The sequence below is a fragment of the Colias croceus genome, chromosome 6 (genome assembly GCF_905220415.1).
Source record: "Colias croceus chromosome 6, ilColCroc2.1".
NCBI lineage: Eukaryota > Metazoa > Arthropoda > Insecta > Lepidoptera > Pieridae > Colias > Colias croceus.
In genome coordinates, this window is record NC_059542.1 from 95553 (window position 1) to 115704 (window position 20152).

Here is a 20152-nt window from a genome sequence, read left to right on the forward strand (position 1 = left end):
CAAAAGTATTTACAGTACTTATCATTCTTCAATATTATGACAATTACAAAAAAATAAATAAAAACAATCAAAATCAGGGGTTATCTTTATTTCTGACATTTTAGATACATCGGAACTCTTCTTCATTTTCACTTTCCTTACTGCCATCACCTGTGTAAATCATTTCATCGATTAATTCAATTCACCTTTAAAAACAAAACCAAGAAGGGTACGTAATAGCAGCTCTATATAATTCCACACAGAGAGAACACGTGCAGTCACCACCAATATTTTAAAGACATCTGACGGATTTTTGAGTTTTTTGACTGACAGGCTATCGTCACCTACCGCCCGATTTGTTTTTGATTGTGTATGACCGTGAATTGGCTATTTCTTTTGAACAAGGTGTAAAATGCAAGTTCGTTGTTTAGGGCTCTTACGATTCAATGATTCGAGTGTTTTCGGAAATACGACAATTAGCGAAGATTTGCATGCGCATTATTAATTTTGGATTACTGTATGTAATTAAGAATTTTGTACATTGCATGATTAATGATTTGAGCTATAGTTTTTTTTTAACAGCAATTATATAATATAACTAGCGGTCCGCCCCGGCTTCGCCCGTGGTACATGTTTACGTTTTCTCTACATAAGAACCATCCTCGTACTTCAAGGAATATAATAAAAAAAGAATTATCGAAATCGGTTCAGCCGTTCTCGAGTTATGGAATTACAACGAAAAGTGGCATTGATTTTTATATATTAGATATATTATGTAATAGAATAAAAGTTCGGTTTGTTTCAATAGCCTGTTTAAAAAGCAATGTAAAAAAATGTAAATAAAAGTAACCTGTACAGTCTGATGTTAAGTATATTATTTTGTTACCAATATTGTGTTTTTATTTCATATCCTTAAATTATTTCCAACTGCACCTGTATTCATATTACCAGTCTGTGAGACCTATGATCACAAAATTACGTCATATTAGGTATGTGCACATTGAACATAACATACTCGGAGACTTTGAAAGGCACCCCACAGAGTGTATAGTATATTACGTATAGACATATTGAATATCGAATATCACCCGGTTTTATAGAGGAAAGATTTGATTTTTTATATGAAACAAACTCTTAAATTACTGGATTACTGGAACGATTTCAAGAAAAACTATTAGAATTCAGACGACCAAGAATTTCTCTCATCAGGATTTTATGAAATATTAAATATTTCCTCCAAAATTTATATTTATTTCACTACTGTAGATGAAAAGAATAACTTCTTGTAATATAAATAATTTATCCTGGTATCAACCTGATATTCATAATTCGTATTTAGCACAGGCTTAGAGCACAGGTATTTAGCTTGTATTTAAAAAATAGGGTGGTACATTAAATTTTTTCTACTATCTATTATTGAGGATCTGAAGAGTAATTTTAAAATTTTTAAATAGCTGTCTGTGCACCGCGGTTTTACCCGCATTATTCCGCTCCTGTTGATCTTAGCGTGATGATGATTGATGATCGATAAATGGGCTATCTAACACCAAAATAACTTTTCAAATAGGACTAGTAGTAGTTCCTGAGATGTGTAGTTCTAACAAACAAACAAACTCTACGGATTTATAATATTAGTATAGATTGGTAGTGCTGTTATATATTTTCATGCGAGATGACCACAGATGACAGAGATGACCTTTTTGCGAACAAAGCCACCAATAAGTGGGTGAGGCATAGAGACGTCGAGGAAAACACTTTTGAACAACTGTCAGCAACGATTTGACGTGTTATTGGTTACCATAGCAACGCAAGCACAACACCAAGCTTTTGCAAACTTTCTGATAGGATTTTTCTAATAACGTAGAAAATGAGGAACTGATAAGATATACAATATGTCAGTGTTAAGTTTAGTGCCAGAAGAGAAACGAAACCAAAGGTTAGCTATTTTTATTGATAGGTATTAAATTTATACAAAATATTAATTACATACATATAGTTAGTTACATAGAATTTTTTTGCGTAAGAAATTGTTATCATTACTTCAAAATTAGTATCCTTATTTATCATTTTGAAAAACAGCCGATTTCATCATTAACTGATAATGTTTTTGATACCTACTTGAGCCTTTAGCTTAGGACTTATTTATTACATTAATTTGACGCACATTATCATACATCATTTTTGTAATTTTAACTCATAGCTTTAGCTAAAGCTAAACAAAATATATACTGAAGCTGTGAAACACCATACGGTCTGTATATAATCAATTAATGTTGAACTAAGTAGACACATACTAAAATGAAGAATATATTCACTAGTGTTATTCTGTAGCCTTTGGCAGTGTTATAGTATGTTGTACATTTTACAAAAAGAAGTTTCACTTCTGACACTCACGCTCTTTTTTATGCGCATGTCCATTTGTAGTACCTAGATAGATGAAATAGTAACGCATCAGAACATTGAAGTACGTGCGCGGTTGGTTGAAGGGGCTCGGTGGAGAGTGTGTACAGCAGCAGCTCGCGCCTGACGCTGCTGGCGAAGCGCAAGCGTGCGGGAGCGGGCGGTGTGGGGGGAGCGGGGCGAGCGGGGGGAGCTGGGGCCGGCGACATGGCCGCGCGCGACCGCTTCGTGGCGCAGCGCGTGCTCTCCGCCAAGACGCACCGCGTCAAGCAGCTGCAGAACCAGCTCGCCGACGCGCACTACCACCTGCAGGTGCGCGCCATACACTTGTGTAATATCGCTCCAGATCTCATCCAAACGCATTCATGATTCACATAATTATCATAGAGTTTCAATTCATCTTATGGCTTTTAATACCTACATACTTGATACTACTAGCATCATGAGATACCTAAGATATAACTATGATTTATCTTAATTAATATACTTATCTACTACCTATTATAATACGTAATGTTAATATGTTACAGGAGCTAAGCAACGAAAATAAAATTCTGCGCGCTCTTCAGAAGAAACAGGAAATAGCTTTACAAAGGTGATTTTGTGTTGTTATATGATATTTTCAATACTAACTATCGCTTTTATTTCTTTTTACATAATATACGTCTGGCAGGAATCGTCTTAGAGATGTAAATTTTTTAATAGGGCTTACGGTTCGGCAACAGGAACGTGCTTAAAATAATGCTGAAGTTAACGCTATTAACGCTCGGTTTTTAGATACGAGAACTCGAATGCGGAGTTGCCGCAGGTGCTGAACGCGCACAGCGAGGAGCTGCGCGTGCAGCACGCCAGGTACAAGCAGCTCAAGGCGCAGTTCCGCGACGCGAGCGCGCGCCTCAAGGAGCGCGACCTGCAGCTGCAGCAGCTGCGCGACGAGCACCAGCACTTGCTCGACCTCAGCAAGGACAAGTGCGTCTACGTTGCTGATACATTTAAAATTTAAATACACTGCACATCAAATTATTGCATTAGGAGGAAGCATTATTGCATAGGAAACAACACCACATTTATTTTCAACTTTATGACTTCATTTTTAGAAATCTTCTCGAACGTGAGAAACTCCAAAATCAAGTGGCAGACCTGACGGCGAAGGTCCAACAGCAGAATGAGACCATCAGCATGTTGCAGCGACGCATCGCACTCGAGGCGAAGAATTTTAAGCACCAACTTCAGAACGAGATCAATAAACATAAAGACACAAGACACGATCTCGACCTTGCCATAAGCAACGCTGATAAGCTATCGACTATAATTGAGGTGTGTTTATATTTGCTATGTTTGTGTAACAATTAAAATAATTGTAGATATATTTAATTTACGAATAAAAATAAATTTTCAGATGAAAGAAAAAATGATCAGTACAGTTGCAAGTCGTGGGGGCGGCAGTAAGTCCCCAACTAAAATGACGGCTATTCCTCAGTTCGCTAGACCTCTGAGCAAGCCTTCAAAAGAAGGTAGCAATAGAACTAACGACGACAGGAGCGTAAGTATCAAAGAAGCATTTTGCGTTACCAGGTTTTGTTGTGCTTTCTGGTTATCTAAAACTTATTGTATTCCATCTATTCGTTAATGGTAAATACGGGAAATAATAATTATGGGAATTTACGAGAAATTCCTATATCTTTTATATCTTATTCGAGTTGTCATTATATCTAATGTATGATATCTGGTGGCCGTAAAGAAAATTCGTTTCATTATACAAAAGATTGAATTAAAAAAGAAATACTAACATCGTACACATTTATTCAATACTAGCTTCCGCCCGCGACTCCGTCCGCGCGGATGTCGGTCTTTGCGTGGATGGTTTATTTCTCCATTTTGAGTAACTCGGACAATGACATCTTATAAATATCTATTGGACACAAATACGTCTAGGTCTATAATAATACGCAACGTGTGTTCGCGGTACCTACTACAGAACAACGTCTATGGATAACTGAAAAATTGAGATTAATTTTTTTTCTACGTATTTTTCCAGGATAAAAAGTATCCTATTTTACGCCCAGGATAATAAGGTATAATTATACCAAGTTTCATCGAAATCGAACCGGTAGTTTTCACGTGATGTCTTCACATACATACAGACAGACAGACAGACAGACAGACAGACAGACAGACAAAAATTTTTTTAATCACATATTTGGGTTTGGTATCGATCCAGTAACACCCCCTGCTAGTTATTTTTTCAATATTTTCAATGTACAGAATTGACCCTTCTACAGATTTATTATATGTATAGATTTATTCAATATTATTCTAGGAGGTAGCAACGTTGACAAGTGAGCATTTTAGTATAGTTGGTTCTTTGATATGCTGTTCCTCTTGCTATTTCGGTTAGAGTCCGGGCTGTCTGGCTGGCCGCAGTGGTTGCGTTTATTAGTGCGCATCTTATCTGCACAGGAAAATATCCTTAATTTAAAGTCATTTTTTAACGCGTAATTTTTAATCGTTTGCCTTTAGATAGATCCATTAGACATACATTTTTTATTGCAAGACGTTTTTTGCGTTGTTAAATAGGTGCCAGACGCAATTTTTATTTCAAAATAATTAAAATATCATCGAAATAAGTGAAATTCCATCAACATGAGTCCCAGTGAAGGATAAGTAATCACTGTGTTACTTATACTATATATAATATTCATTTTACTATTTACAGTTTTTTTGCAACAATCTACCATATCGCCTCCTTTTTCCCAACGAACCTCAAATAGGACGTTAATGTAAACTTGATAAAAACCAAATATCACCAAGAAATTAAAGACTTTTTAACGGATTTTAAACGCGATTTATTCATTGTATTATTTTCCCAAGTCTTTAATTTCAAAATGTATAATACTCGCGTAAAATCAAACACTAGAAAATACAAATATCATCAAATTCATATTTATACCCAAAAGTGTAATAAATATGAAACCATCTATTAAAAATATTAGTTTACTAATTATTCAATATAAGTATTAAAAAAGGATAATATAATATAAATAATAAAGTTATTACTTACCTTTTAAGCGGACTTATGTTGATGTAATTTCACTTATTTTGATGACATTTTAGTTATTTTGAAATAAAAATTGCGTATGGCACCTATTTTACAACGAAAAAAACGTCTTGCAATAAAAAAATTATGTCTGATGGATCTATCTAAAGGCAAAAGATTAAAAATTACGCGTTAAAAAATGACTTTAAATTAAGGATATTTTCCTGTGCAGATAAGATGCGCACTAATAAACGCAACCACTGCGGCCAGCCAGACAGCCCGGACTCTAACCGAAATAGCAAGAGAAACAGTATATCAAAAACCCAACTATACTAAAATGACTTTTTTTTAAACGTTGCTAGCTCCCGTACTATATTTTCAATACAATCGTCGGTTGTCAACAGATGGATCAAAGCCTCCTGGCGAAGCTGTGCGAGGGCTCGCGCACGGTGAGCAGCGCGCTGTCGCAGGACGACGACACGGGCTCGTCCCCCGAGCCGCGCTCGCGCCTCGCGTCCTCCCGCGCGCTCACGGCCAGCTCGCGCAGCTCGCCCCCCGCGCCCCCCGCACACACCGCCCGCTCGCCCGACATCCTCGAGCTCGCCAAGACCGTGCAGGACGGCATGGCCGACCTCGCCATCGTCGACGACGTAGACCTCGCGAGCGCTCCTCCGGAAGACGTGCAGAAGAAAATGGAGCTGATGAAAACGCAACTAATGAATCAAATTATAAAGAACGAGCAGCCGCCGTCGCGTAAACCGAGCGCATTAAGGAGAAAGTCGACCGATGAGGCCATCGAGGAGCGCGTCGTGGAGGATATCGAGCGTCCCAAATCTAGGGGCAGGAGGAATTCGACGGTTTCATTTTTTGAGACGTCGAATGCGGCGACGATTTCGGGCGGGACGAGCGATCGTGGCCCCGGGGACGACGTGGACGAGTTCAGGCCGAGACGCGAGAGTGGCGCCGCGGAACGGAAGCTGTCTGGAAAATCTGTCGATAAATATTGTAAAGACATCTTTCAGGACATAGAAAAGAGTTCGAAGGTCATCGACGTCCACATGAAGCGATTGAGTCAATCGAGGTTCGACAGCGACAAACTAGTGGAGCAGCTACACGCGGTCGATAAGATGAACGAGTTGGTCAACGCTCGAGGCGACATACCGGACGAGGCTCTGTCGGAATTGAATAACAATTTTAAATTATTAACCGATCACGTGTTTACAGAATCTGTACCGTCCACGAGAAAACGTTCAGTTTCCGGTCGCCGCAACTCCAGAGTTGAAAGCAGAAGTAATTTACTGGGCGATGCGAATATGAGTAATCAAGATCTTCTCGATGACTTATTGGGAAAGAAATGATATTCATTTTCGAGGCCTGATAGTTCTCAGGTCCCCCTAGGCGATCTCCGATACTTGAATAGAATGTAAACTTCCGATTTTATATTGGTACAATAATATTTCGTGATTAACCTTAGACAATATTAATTTAATAATTAATTAGACAATTTTAACCGATCTAAATGGCGTACCTTAGGAGAAGCCTATGCCCAACAGTGGGCGGAGAAAAGCTGGAGACAGAGAGAGAGAGAGAATATTAATAATTAATAGTCATTTTTAGATAAATTTATAATATGGTACAGAATATAAATATTCATTGGAGATACCATACATGTAAATTAATTCAAAATATCATAGGGTTAAATTTTAACAAGAACTGATAGAGGTATGTAAAATATATAAAAAAAAATATAGAGTTCATGTCTCGCTTTAATAATCTACACTAAAAATTTTTATTGTGCCATTTAAGTGAACTAACGACTATAGTGTACTGCAGTAGTTACGAATTATCTGATATTTATGATTTTTAATTGTTTTGTTCAACTATAGTTGTTTTTCGATTTGATTGTTTTTATCGAATGGGATAAAATAATCGTTTACACAAAAATATAGCAATAGCCATTAGCTTTAAATAACGCTGAATTTTTGTTCACTATTTCGGTACCGCGAAAAGTGGCTTTCTCGGACAAACGGCACCGAAAGTATATTTTGAATCTATTCATGAAATTTATATAAATCGTGATTCGTGTGATTACTGCGTGGAATTTTGTAGCTTTTATGTATCTCGAAGTTATTTATATTTGTTGTTATAAATGTTTTACTAATGTGAATGAATGAGATTAAAAACTATTTTCTGATGTAACTAAGTGGTTTTTATTTATTTACATCCTCAATTAATGTTTTAATGCTGCATAAGGCCTGCTACCCACCCACCTGCCGCAGGGGTAATATTGGAATTGAACCCATAATTGGCTCCTTAATAATTGTTACGTGTATATGCAAGTAGGGGCAATTTAGATATCAGCTGAAATTGCTCCGATCGCCGCGCCGTCCAACCGCCCCTTCGGCAGGTAGCCTGCTTCAAATATACATGCAATACTTACTGACAAGGGAGTCTGTTTAAGTTTTCACGCTTATTGAATTTAAATATAGGTACATACTTATCTATAGGTCAACAGAAGATATCAATACATATATAGTTAAAACTTAGTAAAAAATTTTACGTACCCACTTGTAATTTAATAGCTATTGTAGCTTCTGGTAAACCTTGAACTCCAGACTTACCACAAAGGTAGGTGCCGATATAAAATAATACAATTTACGATACTCATAAATCAGATGCGCGATCGCTGACCAATAAAAATATCCAACCCTTGCATAAAAACTGTTCGAGCAGCGAACAAATATTTTATTTTAAATTACTTATTATCCATAGTTACATTACATATTACAATAATTGAGCAATAACGTAAATGAGGTCAAGCTGCCTCAGCAGTATTATCGTGCGACGGCCGAGCCGGCCGAAAAGCGCAGTTCACCCTTAGCAGCGCCCGAGTGCTCTATCCGCTCGAATCCGCGTAAATCGTATATAATTATTAGCAGCCATTAAAGTGTTCCCAGTTGTCCCATAATATCATAGCATCATTAGCAGCATTTATAGCGACCTAAATACAGTCCACTTTCGATGTAATACGTAAACCGTACATTTTCGAGCCGGATTACCGTATAAAAAGTGTGCCGCGTCGCGAGTGTAAAGTGTGACGTGGAACCGGAAATCCACGTGTCCCTTCTTCCCCCGTGATATTTATTCAGGTCGACATCGCCAATAGCTAACAAACGCTCTGCTATAATAAGTGACTCGGTGGTGGAAATATAATCTCTAAGCATTATAAACATTTCAAGACTTATAAAAAATTAATATATATCTTCTGTGGGCCTCGGGAGCATGTTCGAGCAGCGAACAAATATTTTATTTTAAATTACTTATTATCCATAGTTACATTACATATTACAATAATTGAGCAATAACGTAAATGAGGTCAAGCTGCCTCAGCAGTATTATCGTGCGACGGCCGAGCCGGCCGAAAAGCGCAGTTCACCCTTAGCAGCGCCCGAGTGCTCTATCCGCTCGAATCCGCGTAAATCGTATATAATTATTAGCAGCCATTAAAGTGTTCCCAGTTGTCCCATAATATCATAGCATCATTAGCAGCATTTATAGCGACCTAAATACAGTCCACTTTCGATGTAATACGTAAACCGTACATTTTCGAGCCGGATTACCGTATAAAAAGTGTGCCGCGTCGCGAGTGTAAAGTGTGACGTGGAACCGGAAATCCACGTGTCCCTTCTTCCCCCGTGATATTTATTCAGCATATGATCTTATAACTAGCATACTAGCAACAAGCAAGCAGCATATAATTCAACAGCAGCCAAAATTAGCATTTTTACGAGACAAAATCCAGCATTTTCAAGCTATAAAAGAGCTTGCGTCAGCTCCACGTGTCGCCACGTATATCGCCCCGAGCAAAGTACAGCCATCCAGCAGCAAAACCCCTACCAGAATATCTAGCAGCAGCATTCGAGCGGGATAGAAATTAACAGAATAGCAGAATTAGCAATTATCTATCAGCGACCAGCATACAGCAAGTAGCAATCAGCAATCATCATTCAGCGACCAGCGTATAGCAAGTAGCAATCAGCATCCGTGAACTGCAAAAGGCATCTAGCAACTAGCATCTAGCAACCAGCAATTAGCATCTAGCATCTAGCACCTGGCATCTAGCATCTAGCATCAAGCATCTAGCAATCAACAATAAGCGACCAGCAACTAGCATTTAGTATCAGGCATCTAGCATCCAGCAATCACCATCTAGCAATCAGCATTAAGCGACCAGCAATTGGCATCGAGCATTCAGCAATCAGCATCTAGCAATCAGCAACTATCAATTAGCAACAGACAAGCAGCGACCGAAAATTAGCATCTAGCAATCAGCAAGCAGCAAATAGCCATCAGCAATTAGCAACAAGGAATCAACAACCAGCGAGACGTAAGCCAGCTGCTTACGTCACCAGCACGTGCCGCCACGCGTCAACCGCCACGTCAGCCAGCAGCAGCAAGCAACCTAAGGTATCCGGGGACGTAGCCACGTCGACCGTATCCGAGACAGCCAAGTAAGAATTTTCCATTTTATTTTTTATTTCTACCGTTTGATTATTTTATATTAAAATGGAAGCTTTATATACGGTCCAACTAGAGATCAAGGACAAAATAAAGAGGTTATTAGCGAATTTTAAAAAAGATAGTGCAGAGCGTAAGAGTATCGACTATTGCAGACAGCGTTTAGATATATTAGAATCTTTATGGGATGAATGCCAGAAAAATCATGAAAAGCTTTTAAAATATGAATCGACACAGCATCAATATTTTATGCGGGAAGAATTTATTAACATTCACGACATTTATATTAGAACAAAGGAAGCAATCAGTGAAGCATATGATAATTTTTTATTACAAAAGCAAGCCCATCTAGAGCCGAAAGCGGGAGGATCCGCTTTAGAAGCGCAAGCGACGCCTAAGTCTACAACATTTCAATCACGGGGGACCAACAGCAAATTAGATGACTTATCACGGAAGCAGGAAGTCAATTTTAAAGCATTCATCAGAGCAGTGAGCAATATTGATGTGAATAATTTGGAGGAGAAGTGGGAATATGAAGACTCTCTTCGTATTCTCCACAATCGATGGACAGCGGTGGAAAATCTACATTGGGAGATAGTTGGTGAACTTGGAGAGGAAGATGAAGCGTACGAAATTAATTTTACTAAGCATGAAAAAATATATATCAATACAAAGAGAGCTATAAATTCGAAAATGTGTGCAACAAGTCATAGAGATAAATCAACTCCGCAGATGGATATACCGACATTTTCTGGCAATTATCATCAGTGGGTATCATTCAAAGACCTTTTTAATGAAACTATACATAAAAATACATCAATATCGAACGCGCAAAAAATGCAATTTTTGAAAGCTAAAGTAAGCGGGGAAGCCGAGCGCCTTATACAGCATTTGCCTATCAGCTCCGACAATTATTTAGTTTGTTGGAACATCCTAAATCATCGATTTAATAACAAGAAGCTAATTTTTACATCGCACGTTAACATATTTCTCAATTTACCCAATATACAACAGCAATCATATATAGCAATCAAGAAATTACATGACGTCACATTAGAAAGCTTACACGCTATAAAGAACCTAGGCGTAGATATAACTACTTGGGATCCGCTATTGGTACATTTATTATCACAAAAATTAGACAGCGAAACTTATTCTGAATACGTAGAATCATTAAAAAGTACTCGAGAGCTCCCTATACTACAAGAATTTTTGGATTTCCTTGAGAACAAATTTACATCGCTTGAATCATCACGAAGAAACCAAAATTCAGCATCAGAACAAAGATATTACAGAACATCAAACCAATTATTAGCAACGAACAGACAACCTATACATATTAATTCTAATAGAATTAATATTAATAGCCAAGTAAAGAGGTCACTGACGTCAATGCACACCTCAGCGAAAAAATGCCCCTTATGCAATTTCGAACACGCGCTCACTAACTGTCCACAATTTATTAAATTACCTTTTATGAATAAACTTCAAACGGTTAAGCAATTACGTTTCTGCATTAATTGCATTTTTGATCACAATGGGAATCAATGTACTTCGAATAAACGGTGTCATGTGTGTGCAGGCCCACATCACACGTTATTACACGAATGTTTTAAGCAGCAAGCTAGCGAGAATTTTAGAAATAAAAAATTGATGAGTAGCAACACCCAAAGACAGGTGTATTACAGCCCCAAAAATCAAGCGAATACGTCTCAACAAGATGATTCTGAAGTACTTTTAGCCACCGCATTGGTAAAGGTAACAGCTGAAGATGGCAAACAGCACATAATGCGAGCACTGATCGACCAAGGGTCTCAAATTAGCATCATAACCGAACGAGCAGCACAGCAACTGGGCTTAAAACGCCAACAAAGCAAAGGGATCGTCCTTGGTGTAGGGGGCCAAGAAAACAACTGTCGTGGAAAACTCAAGATTAATTGCCAATCTATATATAACAATTTTACCTTCAACGTCGATACATTCATCATGACTAATCTTATAAAAAATCTACCTAATAGATCGTTTGAAAAACCCGGCTGGTCGAAATGTATAGCGCACTTAAACTTAGCAGATCCAGAATTTAACAAAAGCCGAGCAGTAGATATTTTATTTGGAGCAGATATTTATTCATACATTATGTTAGATGGGATCATTCGAGGCCGCGAAATCTCACAACCACTAGCACAGCAGACGCAATTGGGTTGGTTATTATGTGGAGGCAGCATAAATACCTTCCATTGCAACGTTATTTTGAATCACATACAAGAGATTCAAGATTTTTGGAAAATAGAGGATATACAGGAGCAAAATGATATGTCAGCGAAAGATAAGCAATGTTTAGATTATTACTTAGCAACTACAAAGCGATTAAAAAACGGGCGTTATGAAGTAAGCATACCTATGGAGGATCAAGCGTTACAAAAATTGGGATCGTCTGAAAAACTTGCATTAGCACAATTTATGAATTTAGAAAATAAACTTAATAAGCAGCATGAATTATCAGAGCAATACAAGCAATTTATGAGCGAATATATACAACTGGGACACATGAAAATAGCAGCATTAAATTCAAGCGTACAATGTTTTTTACCACATCATGGGGTACAGCGAGCAGCATCCAGCACCACTAAACTACGAGTCGTATTTAATGGATCAGCTAAAACCACGACAGGCTACAGCTTAAACGACCTTATGCACAAGGGACCCAATATGCAAAAGGATTTACAAAGTATCATTATCAATTGGAGACTATACCGTTACGCCTATACATCTGATATTGAAAAAATGTATCGACAAATATTAGTAAAAGAAGAAGACCAAAAACTTCAACAGATATGGTGGAGATCAAGCCCGGACCAGCCTATAAAAGCATATCAATTAACAACTATCACTTACGGAACGAAAGCAGCACCTTTCTTAGCAATTATGACGTTGAATCAGCTAGCACAAGATGAGCAAAATAATTTCCCAAAAGCAGCAAAAAGCATTAAAGAAGAGTTTTATATGGATGACTACATCTCGGGAGCACACACAATTAGCGAAGGTCAGCAAAAAATAGCGGAGGTGAATCATGTACTTAGCGGAGCAGGGTTCCTTTTGAGAAAATGGATTGCAAACGATAAGAGCCTTATTGAAAACATTATCAGCGAAGAACGAGACGAGCAATCAACATTTATGTTTAAAACGGAAAACACGCCGAAAACCTTAGGCCTACGATGGGACCCGATTAGTGACGTATTTGTATTTGACTATGATAGCGTAATAAATGAATACTCAGCAAAGTTAACGAAAAGAGAATTATTATCGGAAATGTCTAAGCTATTTGACCCATTAGGATGGTTGACGCCACTTACAACAAAAATTAAGATTTTATTTCAAAAAGTATGGTTACAAGCAGATCTTGAATGGCGTGATCCAGTCTCCCAAGATATAAAAAGCGAATGGATAAAAATAAAAAAGGAGCTAAATACGTTAAAATGTATTAAAATTCCCAGATGGTATAAATGTGAGGAGAATAGCACAATTGAATTACATGGGTTCTGCGATGCCTCAATAAAAGCCTATGCATGCGTCGTATATGCCAGAGTCGTAAAAAATAGCTCAATCTCAACTATAATAATAGCAGCAAAATCCAGATTAGTACCGAATAAAAAAGAAGTATCGTTACCTAGATTAGAATTATGTGCCATGGAGTTATTAACAAAGTTAATGAATAAAATAAAAAATAGCATCAGCAGCACAAAAGTTGAAATTTATGGTTGGAGCGATTCAATGGTAGCCCTTGGTTGGATCAACGGAAACCCCGACCGTTGGAAGCCCTTTGTAGCAAATCGGGTAAAGAAAATTCACGAAACAATGCAACCTCAATCATGGCGCTATGTAAAAACGAAGGAAAATCCAGCTGACGCAGCGAGTCGAGGTCAAACAGCATTACAATTAAAAGAAAACTTATTATGGTGGCGATGGTTATTAAGTTCAGATTTTAAAAATAAGCAGCAGCACACTAATTATACGACAAATTTAGAAATAAGAAAACAAGTTAATATTATTCAAAAAGAATACACATCAAGCATAATAGATCATTTATTATACAAATATAGTTCATTATTAAAATTAGTACGAGTATTAGCATGGATATTACGAGCGATTACACCGTCATTAAAACAAAGGCCGACGTATCTCACATTACAAGACGTGAGAAAAGCTAAAACAGCAATTATTAAATATGTTCAATCGACTGAATTCTCAGCTGATTTAGAGCAATTAAAAAAGGACAATAAATTACGATCTAATAGTGCATTATTAAGCTTAAATCCATTTTTAGATGAAAATGGTATTTTAAGAGTTGGAGGACGTTTAAAAAATTCAAACATCAGCGAAGATATGAAACATCCAATAATTATTCCATATAGCGGGCGTTTAACGGAACTACTTATAAATGAAGCACACGAACTTTCTTTTCACGGTGGAGCAAAAATTACTATTTCAATTTTAAGGCAAAAGTACTGGATAATCAAAGGATATCGAGCAACAAAAAAGACACTTCGGACCTGTATCACATGTAAGAAGCGAGAACCTACAAAATTACATCAACTAATGGGAGATATGCCTAGCTATCGTGTCAATCCAGCTCCTCCGTTTTATCATACAGGAGTTGATTTTACGGGATTCGTCAACGTCAAGATTAATAAAGGTCGAGGAGTAAAAACCACAAAAGGTTACATAGCGTTATTCATATGCATGGTTACGAAAGCAGTACATATAGAGATAGTTTCCGACCTCAGCAGCACAACTTTCATAGCGGCTCTGCGACGCATGGCAGCACGACGCGGAACCCCAAAGCATATATATTCAGATAATGGCACGAACTTTGTCGGTGCAAATAAAATTATACAACAAGAATATAATGAATTAATAAGCAATTTTAGCGATAGTTTTTACAAAGAAATCACTGAAATGGAGATAGAATGGCACTGGAATTGTCCATCGTGGCCTAGCGCAGGAGGAATTTGGGAAAGATCGATAAGAAGCCTAAAACAGCATATAAAAAGAGTAGTGGGAGAGCAAGCTTTAACCTTTGAAGAATACAGCACAATCCTTGCACAGATAGAAGGATGCCTTAATTCAAGGCCTTTATGTTCAATTACGGAAGATGTAGAAGATTTAGATTTCTTAACACCTTCACATTTTTTAAATCAGCGAGCGGAGAATACTCTAATAGAAACAGCACATGATGCCAGGACTAGATGGTACTTAGTAAATAAAACTTTTAATGATATTTGGAAACGTTGGAAAAATGAATATCTCAGCCAGTTGACCGTTCGAAGCAAATGGTTAGAACCTCAAAGGAACCTTAAAATAGGGGATTTAGTGACCATTCACGATGATATTATGCCAGCCGGGAAGTGGCCAGTGGGCCGAGTAGTAGAAACCCATCCAGGAAGCGACGGGTTGGTAAGAGTCGTTACATTAAAAACAAAAAATGGGATCTTAAAGCGGCCAGTAGTAAAGTTATCATTATTACCACTCGAAGAAAAAAGCAATTATCAGCAAAATAATAATATGTCCATTCAAAACAACAGCAGCGAATTGAAAAGCGAAAGAAAGGAAAGTCCAATCATTCAAAACAGCAGCAGCGAATTGAAAAGCGAAAGAAAGAAATGTCGAATCAGACAAAATATTCCTTCAAAACTTGTAAGCGTCGTACTATCATTAATATTTTTTATGAGCATTTTATCCTACTCTACAGCGGAATATAAGTTAAAACTGCTTGAAAGCAATCTATCCATATACTTTGACTCGATGGGTGAAATGCAACTAGCTAGAGACAAATGGAAGATAGTTGCATATTTTGACATGTCTCCATATTGGCAAGGGAACAAAGCAGCGGAACTTTTATCGGATTACTTAGAAAAAACCTGCACTAACATGAATGAATCAAATCACTGCCAGACTATCTTGTTACAAATACGTCACGATTACAATGAACTCCAATACTACAACCAGCTGTTACTGAATCAGCATTTCGACGCGCGGTCAAGAACCCGGCGCGGTCTTTTCAATGCGGTCGGCTCAGTGGCTAATTCATTATTTGGAGTACTTGATCAAAGCTTTGCTGAGAAATATGAACAGGAAATCGAGCTAATTCAAAATAACGCAAATCATATAACTCAACTTTGGAAGAACCAAACATCGGTCCTAGAAGCCGAATTTAACATCTTAAAGCGAACAGAAAAAACCATAGAAACCCAGTACAAAATGTTTAACAGACATTTAAATATCTTAAACAACAAAACAAATATAATCCAATCTGAAATTGAAACCATTCAGGAAGTAACCTTATCAGCAATAGCGTGCAACAATTTAATTCAGAACTTACGTAGAATTCAAGATACTTTATTAGACACTACCACTGAAATTTACCACGGCCAGATAAATGTACACTTATTGTCACCGAAACAATTGCGCGACGAGCTGCAAATTATATCCAGCCAAATATCCAAGGACGTGACGTTACCAATAGAAAACATCCATACAGACCTATATAAAATCTATAAATTAATAAAAGTAAAAGCTAGAATTACCGAAAACTTTTTTATATTTGAAATCCTCATACCATTGATTAGCCGGGACAATTTCCAACTATACAGACTGATACCCATACCCAAGCAAGTTAACAGCAATATGATAAGCATAAAACCAATAGCGGAATATATTTCTATAAACATAAAGAGAGATGCCTACATAACATTAACCCTAGCCGAACTACAAGCATGTCAAAACCAAAATGATATTTATTTTTGCCAATTGCATGGTCCCATAATAAGTTTTAGCAACAATGAACGTTTTTGCGAAATAAAAAATAACAAATGTGAATACAATATAAACAGCTGTAAAAGTAATTGGATACAATTACATGATCTAACTACATATTTATATTTTCAATGCGATACTGCACACATACGTATTCTATGTGATAATGACATACAGTCGCGCCAAGTCAGCAAGGCCGGACTTATATCACTGAGTAAACAATGCATAATAAAGGGACATGATATCACTCTATACTCATTTAAGCAACTTGAAAACAAGCTATATCTGAAACCGGACATATTAGAAACCAAATTAAATCCCATCCACAATCTGATTAACTCTGCTCTGCCTATCACAAACTACTCTGACAACGAAGAAATCAATACATCATTAAAATCTCTTGGGGAGAAAATAAGAATTATGAAAAACGCTGTCGATGAAACGGATACCTTAGGTATTTCGCAACACGACCTACACCAATATGCCGTATCATATGGAACACTAGCATTAACAATATTAGCAAGCATCTTTTTCTTCGTGTGGTGGCGAAGGAGTCGAGCGACTCCACAGCAGAGCTTCCCAGGAGCCCAACAGCAGAGCGTCCCAGCAGCGCAACAAACTATTCAGTCCCGGACCATACCCCAAGAGTGTGTCGATTCTAGTGTGTGCGTGCATCAAAAAAGTGTTACTAGTGTTCGTGCGTCTCCCTTACCCGAGCGGGGAGAGTGTACCAGTGAAGTAGCGTCATGTGAACAAAACAGACTCAGACGATGGGCAAGTGCGCGTTTTAAAAGGAGCGATAGGTCGACATCGCCAATAGCTAACAAACGCTCTGCTATAATAAGTGACTCGGTGGTGGAAATATAATCTCTAAGCATTATAAACATTTCAAGACTTATAAAAAATTAATATATATCTTCTGTGGGCCTCGGGAGCATGTTCGAGCAGCGAACAAATATTTTATTTTAAATTACTTATTATCCATAGTTACATTACATATTACAATAATTGAGCAATAACGTAAATGAGGTCAAGCTGCCTCAGCAGTATTATCGTGCGACGGCCGAGCCGGCCGAAAAGCGCAGTTCACCCTTAGCAGCGCCCGAGTGCTCTATCCGCTCGAATCCGCGTAAATCGTATATAATTATTAGCAGCCATTAAAGTGTTCCCAGTTGTCCCATAATATCATAGCATCATTAGCAGCATTTATAGCGACCTAAATACAGTCCACTTTCGATGTAATACGTAAACCGTACAAAAACGATTAAAAAACACAAAATCCAAATAAATTGAACCTAATGTGTTGAGACGGCGAGAGTGCGAGCGAACCGGAATGGAATAAGTGACGTAATTTATCTGATGGTCCTGCAGCTCTATGTGGCTGATTGTAGATTTCCTTTAGAAAAGCTTTGAAAGGGCTTTGTGTTTATGAGTTCAATAAAGGTACCAAGAATAGGTAACATCGCCACAGACATTTTACAGTGAGTCTTCAAATTCTTTGCACCGAATATTAGTTAGCAGAAGTTAGATAATTTAAAAAATCTTTCAACTTATAAAACTACATATTTATATGCTAATCTGGCCTTATACGTAGTACCAGTGTACCACCACAGTACCATGTACCGTACGTGATATTCAAAAGTTTTCTGCCGATATTTCTTACCCACTTAAATTCACAAAAATATGTAGATAGGTTTAATTTTACGTTGTTATTATTATTTTTTGATTCAGTGTATATTAATATACATATACATCTCTTTAACATATTATTATGTAATTGGATTTAAGGCTTTTTTATTATATACCTACGTGAAAAGTATACATACTCCGCAAAGTGAGATAGAGCCAATAAATAAAACCTCAATTAGCGTTCTTAATTTGCTCTGAATTAGTATGTGATAGATTCTTGGTTAAACTCTAATAAATTTTATTTTTGTTACCCACAATAGCAAAATCACTCGTTCTGCGTTCGCAGTTATATTAAAATTAATATTGATTATTTTAAATCATCATCACAAGAATTCACAAGAATCATCGTTAATGTTAACGACTATTGACCGAATCTTTTTGTAGAATTTTTTCTTATAAAGGTCTACGTTTAGCTAGATAGCTTTCTGGTTTGTTTTTATTCCAAATACAAAGTTGAAGTTGAACAAAAAAAATCCTAGGAAGAAGTAGGTACATATTTGTTGGTAAGTATTCGGGCTTCATTTTCCCGCGCCTACGCCTTGTTCTGATTGCGAACCAAAGCCTGACTTATAATTATTTTCCTTTTCTTGTTGTTCCTTAGGTCGAAGAACAATTTGTGGAGGAATATTAAACGGGGTCGTTTTAAGTTATTTGCAAATAAGGACACGTGGCTGAAGAATTTATCTTAGAATTTTATATTCATTCCTTTTCTACTTACACGAATCGTGGGCACATGCCACATTGCCCATAGCACATTGCCACATGCCTTTCAACTTTATCTTATCTATTTTAACTGTTAACACATATATGCAATAACTCATATTTTATAATGTAGGTATAGGGTATGTTTCTATAAACAAGAAAATGAAGATAAAATTAGTAGGCATATTATGCCTGTAATATGTTTGATGTTGTGATGTTGTGAATAATTATCTCTGCCGTGAAAAGTAGTTCGCAGAAAGAAGTTCGGTACATCTTACCGAAAATAAAAATTATGTTTAGTTGTTCCAGGAACGATTTGTTACCCGTATATAGGTAAATAATCTTTGCGATTATTTCTTCGTACAATAATACTGGATTTTATAGTACCAATTGAGTCAAACGGGAATTTAAAACATAGCTCGTATATGAATATAAATTGAGATATTTAAAATATATATAACTAGTCTGGTCATAAGTTCCGTCATCATGTTATATTTTCTAATTTTTAATGTTTACCGCAAATTTCTTTTTCACGTATGATTTTTTATTATTTGACGCGTTAAAAAACGACACATTTTATTAGAATAACGTATTTGTTACAATGTAGTGGACGCAAAAAGAAGACAGGAGTCGCTGTTCTCGCTCTGCATCGTAGCGGCTACGCGCCAAGAGAAATTTTCAGTTTGCTTTAAAATTTACAAATAACACAGATATTTTTTTATTGCAGTATAAAACGATTTCAGTAAGATTCAAGAGTAGAAGATAGGAATAGAAGTGGTCTATGTCGTACGATTTGGATGACGGCAGTGATAAATGCAATAAAGGTGCTAATAAGGAAAAGTCCGGTCCGAAATCGAAAACAGTTAGCACTGCAGATGGGCCTTAGCAGTACCACAGTTAAAATGGTGTTGAACGTGGACCTAGGACTATGGGCTTATTGTAGAAAAACATCGCATCTTCTTAACACACGCTTGAAGAAATTAAGACTGGATAAACGTCGCGCTTTACTTAAAC

The 20152-nt window shown here is 37.1% G+C and overlaps 2 protein-coding genes across 2 annotated transcripts; both read left to right on the top strand.

Annotated features, from left to right (window-relative positions):
- Window positions 1-1751: 1751 nt before the first annotated feature.
- LOC123692544 lies at window positions 1752-7368 on the top strand. The gene is made up of 7 exons (XM_045637299.1): window positions 1752-1915; window positions 2466-2691; window positions 2910-2974; window positions 3157-3348; window positions 3477-3696; window positions 3779-3922; window positions 5821-7368. Exons 1-7 carry the CDS (start codon window positions 1872-1874, stop codon window positions 6772-6774), a joined length of 1845 nt encoding a protein of 614 aa, XP_045493255.1. The 5' UTR covers window positions 1752-1871; the 3' UTR covers window positions 6775-7368.
- Window positions 7369-8346: 978 nt separating this feature from the next.
- On the top strand, window positions 8347-17614 carry LOC123692590. The gene is made up of 3 exons (XM_045637353.1): window positions 8347-8565; window positions 9127-15388; window positions 17012-17614. The coding sequence occupies exons 2-3, from the start codon at window positions 9983-9985 to the stop codon at window positions 17612-17614; spliced, it is 6009 nt and encodes a 2002-aa protein (XP_045493309.1). The 5' UTR covers window positions 8347-8565; window positions 9127-9982.
- Window positions 17615-20152: the final 2538 nt, after the last annotated feature.